This window comes from Pinus tabuliformis, chromosome 2_2 (assembly GCF_031772625.1).
Source record: "Pinus tabuliformis cultivar Carrire ecotype Pingquan chromosome 2_2, CPIR1, whole genome shotgun sequence".
Classification (NCBI taxonomy): domain Eukaryota; kingdom Viridiplantae; phylum Streptophyta; class Pinopsida; order Pinales; family Pinaceae; genus Pinus; species Pinus tabuliformis.
In genome coordinates, this window is record NC_142300.1 from 779,630,102 (window position 1) to 779,637,967 (window position 7,866).

Genomic DNA, 7,866 nt, shown 5'->3' on the forward strand with positions numbered 1-7,866 from the left:
CTTTAATACTTTGAAAGTCAAATTCAAACTTTTATTTGAAAAACATAAAACACACTTTTTAAATTTAAATATTAATATTTACCATAAAATTATAAATATTATAAAAATACAACTTTAAAATTATAAATATTATAAAATACAACTTTAATATGTTATACTATCTTGTTATTAATGAATTAGAAAAATAATAAATATTATATCTAAAATTTACACCATTTCATTAAAAGGTAGAACAATAAATATTATAAAATACAACTTTAATATGTTATACTATCTTGTTATTAATGAATTAGAAAAATAATAAATATTATATCTAAAATTTACACCATTTCATTAAAAAGGTAGAACAATAAGCCTCTCTGGTTTCCATAGCATAAAAGTCTAAATATTATAAGATATAATTTTAATTTTAAAATACAATGTTTTCAAATTTTGGTGTTTGAAATTGATTTGCAATAATTTCACCCATATATGATACCTGTGTATGATGTTAGAGAAAGATTTAAAACACTACAAAACAGTTTTATTTGAAAATTTATATAGAAAATTTTATATAAAAATAAAAGGCAGAAGAATAACCCTTCCTCATTTCCAATGGCATAAAATTCTAAATATTACAATATACAATTTTGATTTAAAATGTGATGTCATTCATCATCTTAAAGAAGAATTAGAAAAACTCTAAATACCAGCTATAAAATTTAAAACCATTTTATATATACCGAAATTAAAAGCTATATTATATTTATATATAAAACAAAAGGTCGGTGCCTCCTCAGTTTCCATGGCATTCAAACTTCCTTTCCATGCACGGAGGGAAATAAACGAAAGAAACAGGCTTGGAGACTAGTCCCTTCTGGTGAGTAGAATCTATCAAAACAGAACATCTAATTGGAAAAGTAACAACATCTGCCACCAAACACACCTCCAACGGAAATTCAGTTACTGCAAAGCCTCGGCTCTGTCACGAAAACATAGGGCAGCCATCCACGACAATACCTTTAGCTGTGGGGCACGATGCCAAGGAGCAACCGTCTACGTTTGCTCCCCACCAATTCAATGAAATATTTTCATATCCCAAGCACAAGTAGAGAAGAACTCCCATGAATGCCAATCCTGCGTCCAATCCTCCAGAGAGCACATAGTTGTGACGCTGCCACCAGTCTTTCTTATATCTATAGAGTACAAAGCTGAAAATGAATCCCATGAGTATCCAGCTTGTATAATTCACTGCTGTAGCAGGGGGCATCATCCCCGTGGCTCCGATGAGAATAGGCATATTGATAAGCCTGATCCATTCTTTCTCAGGGTATGCCTTGTGAAACAGCCATACTATAACTGGAGCTATTGCTCCTCCTAAGAAAAACCAGTTGATTGCTGCATATTCACCAAGATTTCCAAAAATCCTTCTGGGTCCAATTAATCCCCATATTACAGAAGCGTCGTAGAAGACGCGATCCATTGGACAAGTCCATGGGCTGTTAGAGGGCAATAGAGCAGTGTCGCAGATATTGGGAATGGAATATATGAGCCACCACGCTGTGCCTAAGTACACAATCCCTGAAATCACTGTGCCCACAATCTGCAACAAAGATTATATGGATGAATCAGTTCCACCATGCAAATCGAACTAAAAGTTACTGGGAAGAAATAATGGCTGTAGAGGATTTCGTCCCCAGGAATACGCTAATCTTGTCGTAAACGGTTAGTTAATTTAATTAGTAAACTTGTAGTTAAACTTATACTTTTAGTTAATTTTGCAATAAATGTAAATTTAATCAGATTCTAGAGAAATAAATCTCAAATATGAGTAGAGTTGTGTACTCTACTATCTATCTTCAAAATTAACCTAAATTTAGCCATTCTAAATTTTCAAAAATTCCATGTAAGATTGATGAAACTCTAACTCCCTATCTGACAAGGTATGTTTGCTGCAAGATTAAATAGTTCTATGTTAAATACCTGTGCATAGAACATTGCTCTAGGAGGGATTTTCATATAATGACCCAGCTTAAAATCCCCCAAGAATGACAGGGCTTGGACCATGCTTATATATCCATACGTTTTGAAGCAAACGTTTGCAACTGGTCTGCCTGGATAAATATAACCAATCATGTACTCCGTGATGATGTTCAGACCCGGCGTCTACCATGACCAACGCAATCCAAGATTTAGTTTCGTACAAGATTGATGATATAGTATACTCGACATGATTTTTCTCGAGGTCAATTTGCATGAATGACGCATAGACTTACCTGATTGGTAGTTGCAGTAATAACACCAATGGGTAATGTGAAGAAGAAGGCAATGCCACATGCCAGTATTACTCCCCACCATGGCAATTGAAGCTGTTCATTGTAATATTCGCATGCAAAAATCGCTAAAGCTATAGTGCCGACGAGAATTCCAGTGAACCATAATTCTGGCACTTGCTTGTACTTTCTCATTAGTCTGGTGTGCACATCCACTTTCTGATCTCTGAAAGCAGACAGGCTAAGATGCCAAATTTCCCTGCAACAAATTATAACCCATTATTGTCATTCTGAATGCTTTTGCATCCATGGAATTCTGATGAATTCAGGGACTGATAACATACTTTCCATGAAACAGGAGGACGTGAACCACTGTGGCAGTTAACGCAGCGAACCCAACGCCATAAGTAACAGCAAAGAAAGTACTAAGATGCAATGTTCCCAAGTCCTCATAAGCTTTGAGGTCGAGATGGAAGTTTGAATCAACGATTTTGGAGATGTTGTAAATTTGGCCACTGGAGGTGAAGAGGCTGTCAGAAAAGATTGGGAATGTTTTTGCATCATACAAGTTGAGCCAGTATGTTAATGGCGTTATCACATACATTACAAGCACAAATCCGACTCCCACGTTGGCTATTGCAAACCAAGGACTGGCAAGAGGGCTTCCCAGGTAAGAAGAAATGGTGGACCAATCTATTGCTATGACACCGATGCCAAGGCCATATAATCCTGAACCCAATTGTTGTGCAAGAACAGACTTTGGAAAGATCCAGCAGATCCATGACAGGGATGTCACCATGGGAAACAGATAGCCAGGGATTACATAATAGGCAAAACTACATGAAAGGGCTATCATGAAAAACTGGTTTCGTGTAAGGCCTCCTTTGGGCCTCTCCTCCTTCTCATGAAGAGCTCTGCAACCAAAAAAATTGAAACAGAAAAACGCTTTTAAATAACACAAAATTTATCCAACATCTCAAAAAACCCACACATAAAAAGAATGCAGATTTTGATCTAATCATATGAAAAAAGAGTCCTTGCCTGAACAGAGAAACCTGAACAAGGTTTGAAGGCCACCACATAGCAGCAGGCTCCACTAGATATTTTCTAAACACCCCTGCCCATCCAAACCCCAATATCTGCATGTCTAAAACAGTAAGAAATTTTGCAGACAACAAGAAATTAAACAAACCTCGGAAGAAAACTCGAGCAGAAATGGTCAAAACCTAACCTGGGTTGTCATGCAAACGAGTAAAGAAACGAAAAAACTCAGGTTCTTCTTGTAGAAAATTTTGACAGCACTGACAATGTGAATTGCATATACAGTTCCTGCCCCTGCATTCGCAAAGATGGTTATGAGAACGTGCTCCTTCATATTGAACGGCCCCGGATTCAGCGAGAACTCCCATTTGCTCCCTGCAAAGAACTTTTTCTTCGTTATGGTTGCTGCCATTAGCCGGCCAAGAGGGAGGACTGCAATCTGAGCAGCGATTGAACTAATGGAGAGGGGTTCCCTTCTGTACCAAAAGAACTGATTTAGAAACGAGAGTAGAACGCAAGACAGAATTCCGAGAACCCACATCCTGAAAGTTAGGACGGGAATGTTTGGATCGTCCGTTGTAGGCACAGTGAGAGCCACCTCCTGGATCGGAGACTGGTCATCGGAATCTTCTCTTGTACGAATCTGCTCTTCGTTCTCAGTGTTCTCAGTGGCTCTCACCGGATCTCCCACTGCATTCCAAGAATATATATGTTCCTCACCTCCATCGTTTCTGCTGCTTGACGATATATCTGCAAAAACAACCATTACAGAGTGGCCTCTTGAACTAGATCTCAATTATTACAGTCTGAAATCGATGCGAAACCAAAAAAAAAAAGAGAATGCTATGTACCATATGAGTTCTGAGTATATTCATTCTCCATCACTACTTCTCTGCAATATTCATTCTCCATGCCTACTTGCCTGCGGTACTCGTTTGTTTTATATACTCACTATTCTTTTGTTTTGCAATAACGCTGGGCTGTCGAATTGAAACGCGGAACATTGTACTTACGTAGTGGTTCCAGCCATGCAAGTGGACAGATAGACTGTGCGTTCAACTTGACTGGATTTTCTGTTTTTGTTTGATTTCCTAATATTTTCAAAATCAACCACCATGATAAGTATGGCTACATATATACTCTTAATATATATTATTAAGTTATTAATATAAAAATGATATGCATGGTTACATATATACCATTAATATGGCTACATATATACAATTAATATATACTATTAAGTTATTAACAGCACGGCACTTTCAAGAGCATTGTAAATTCCTGAAATATCTTGGAATTGTAGAGTGACTAGAGAGTCGAACAATTGATTTTTATTTATATTTTTAAATCTACAATAATAGAAATTCAAAATATCAACCAAAATAAAATTATAATATTCCAAGAATTTACAATTTACTTAAGTTCAAAACAACAATAAAATAAAAATGGCTACATGGTTGCAGTAGAAGGTGATACATTCAAAGTAATATGCAATAGTTTTTTTAATTTTTTAAAAATATTCGGTAAATCTACCATCTACAATAATATAAATTTAAAATATCAACAAAAATAAAATAATAATATTTCAGGAATTTACAATTCACTTAAGTTCTAAACAATGACAAAATAAAAATGGCCACATGAATGCAGTAGAGGTTGATATATGCAAAGTACCATGCAATGACTTCTTTTAAATTTTTGCTTAGGATGAGCTCTACAACTTGGTGACAATTTGCTCTGTGAAGAGATGTTTATTTTAAATTGTTAAATTAAAAGAAATAAAAAAAAATATTTCAATTCAATTCAAGTAAAGTGAAAAATAAATTATTTTAAATTTAACTAAAACATAATAAAAATATATAAAATATAGGTAATAGGTATGTATTAAAATATTTCTTACCATATAAATTAAGATTTATCTAGACACTTAAAAAAATCAAGAATTAAGATGAATCTATATTGTTTTAATTTACTTTTAATTAAAAAAAAACATCTTATCTAAATTACTATCAATTTAAGAAATTTTTATCTAATCTATTCATTAATATAAAAATTTTGATATAATTATATAGAAATTTGTATTTATAACTTATTTAAAATAAATACTAGGCTTCTATATTGTTTAAATAAAATGAAGTGTATGTTAAATTAGGATAGTTACTTAGACTTGAGGGTTAGCTCAATTGAAAACTAGGGTAATTAGTTGTGTTTATATTTTATAAAAGAAAATAAAAGGAAACTCATAATTATGAGAGAATTAGTTGACGATAATTGTGACAACTAACACCCAATAATAATAGAGAAATTCATAATTGTGACTTTGTTGGTTTAGGATAACTATGACAACTAAAATTTTGTACTACTTTTGGATAGTCATGGCAAGTGAGAGACAATTATTATACTAAAAAATCACAATTTTCCACTCATTAAGTTGACAGGCTCATTCTACAACCCAAAAAAATAAATAAAATAAATAAAATTATACAAAATTACACAAAAATAAAAATGGCCACATAAATGCAGTAGAGGTTGACACATGCAAAGTAACATGCAATGAATTTTAGATTTTTGCTTCGGATGAGCTCTACAGATTGGTGACAATTCACCAATTTGCTCTGTGAGGAGATGTTTATTTTAAATTGTTGAAAAAAAAAAAAATCAATTCAATTCAGATAAAGTGAAAAATAAATTATTTTAAATGTAACTAAAACATAATTAAAATATATAAAATATAAGTAATAGGTATGTAATAAAATATGTCTTACTATATAAATTAAGATTTATCTAGACACTTAAAAAATCAAGAATTAAGATGAATCTATATTGTTTTAGTTTACTTTTAATTTAAAAACTAAATTACTATCAATTTAAGAAATTTCAATCCAATTTATTCATTAATATAAAAAATTTGATCTGATTATATAGAAATGTGTATCTATAACTTATTTAAAATAAATACTAGGCTTCTATGTTGTTTAAAATAAAATTAAGTGTAAGTTAAATTAGGATAGCTAATTAGACTTGAGGGTTAGCTCAATTGACAACTAAGGTAATTAATTGCATTTATACTTTATAAAGGAAAATAGAAAGAAACTCATAATTATGAGAGAATTAGATGACGATAATTGTAGCAACTAAAACCCAATAATAATAGAGAAATTCATAATTGTGACTTTGTTGGTTAAGGATAACTATAACGACTAATATTTCGTACTAGTGATCTCTTTGGGTGGATCTGCCTAGATATTTCTTCGAAGATAAAAAAACAAACAAACTAGGATAGTATTACATTCATACTTTATAAAATAAAATAAAAAGAAACTCATAATTATAATAAAGAAATTCATAATTGTGACTTTGTTGGTTTAGGATAACTTGACAACTAAAATTTTGTACTGCTTTTGGATAGCCATGACAAGTGAGAAACAATGATTATACTAAAAAAACACAATTTTCTGCTCATTAAACTGAAAAACTCATTCTACAACTCAATAAAATTCAAAAAATAAATAAAAATAAATAAATAAATAAAATTATACAAAATATTTAAATAATATCGATACATAAAAATAATTACACTTCAAAAATCGGCCTGGAGTATGCCGTAAAACTGCTTCTGCTTGGCTAAGAGCTCGTCTTCCTCGGACCTAAGGAAACAGGTTAACGGCCCAAGACCCAGAGGCATCTGGCAGGAGTGAAAGCCTGCTCCCTTACGGACCACCAGCCGGTTATTACAGGTGGCGTGGTTTTCCTTGATAACAGTGATGAGTCAAACCGACATTCACGGATAGCAGCCAAAGATGGTTGTCCTCACTGTTGGTTTGACACCTGAGTTTGATAAGTTTTGCCACCTTCGGAAAAAAAATTACACTTCAAAAAAAAATTAAATCCCTCCAACCTCATGTCCATATTTAAAATAAATCTTACTCTATAAATTCCCAAAAATACCCAAACTTGTTAGTTAGATTGTTTCTCCTAAAAATACCCAAACTTGTTAGTTAGATTGTTTCACCAGAAATTTCACGTGGGATAGTCAACGAGTCGTTTATTAAAATTCAACCACTCGTTGATGCACTGCACACGGAGAAGCATCTTTTCGATCTAGTCGCTTGCAGCACAAACTCTGAGTTCTGCATCAGCGTGACGTCATTCAGTTTGGAAGACTTTGCAACTAATCATATAGAATTCGATTGCCTGGGACCATAAAAAATTTAGGAAGCCACCAGGTGTTTTATTTTTCTATAATTCGAAAATTTATATAATTTTCTATAATCCGAAAATTTATATAATTGATGCATATTATTTAAAAAATTAATATGAAAAAGTATATAAACATGTTTATTCAAAATAGAATATTTTAATTTAGATTTATTTGTTAAGTAAAGCTGGGCATGTGAGACCATCTATTGGGGATTTAACAATGCTTTAATAATACAATCATTTATCATTAATGTAAAATTTAATTTTTAATTTAAATATTAATTAAAATGTTTTTATATAATTGATATTTTAATTAATATCTTATATGTATCAATTTCTTGAAAAAAAAAAAAATATTTAAATAAAGAAATAT

At 32.2% G+C, this 7,866-nt stretch overlaps 1 protein-coding gene across 1 annotated transcript; it reads right to left on the minus strand.

Annotated features, from left to right (window-relative positions):
• Window positions 1-771: 771 nt before the first annotated feature.
• LOC149195008 (oligopeptide transporter 7-like) lies at window positions 772-4,119 on the minus strand. Its single transcript, XM_089408053.1, has 6 exons — window positions 3,484-4,119; window positions 3,294-3,391; window positions 2,597-3,166; window positions 2,256-2,511; window positions 1,963-2,145; window positions 772-1,582 (listed from the first exon to the last, which is right to left on the minus strand). Exons 1-6 carry the CDS (start codon window positions 4,057-4,059, stop codon window positions 965-967), a joined length of 2,301 nt encoding a protein of 766 aa, XP_089264179.1. The 5' UTR covers window positions 4,060-4,119; the 3' UTR covers window positions 772-964.
• Between the last annotated feature and the right edge of the window lie 3,747 nt (window positions 4,120-7,866).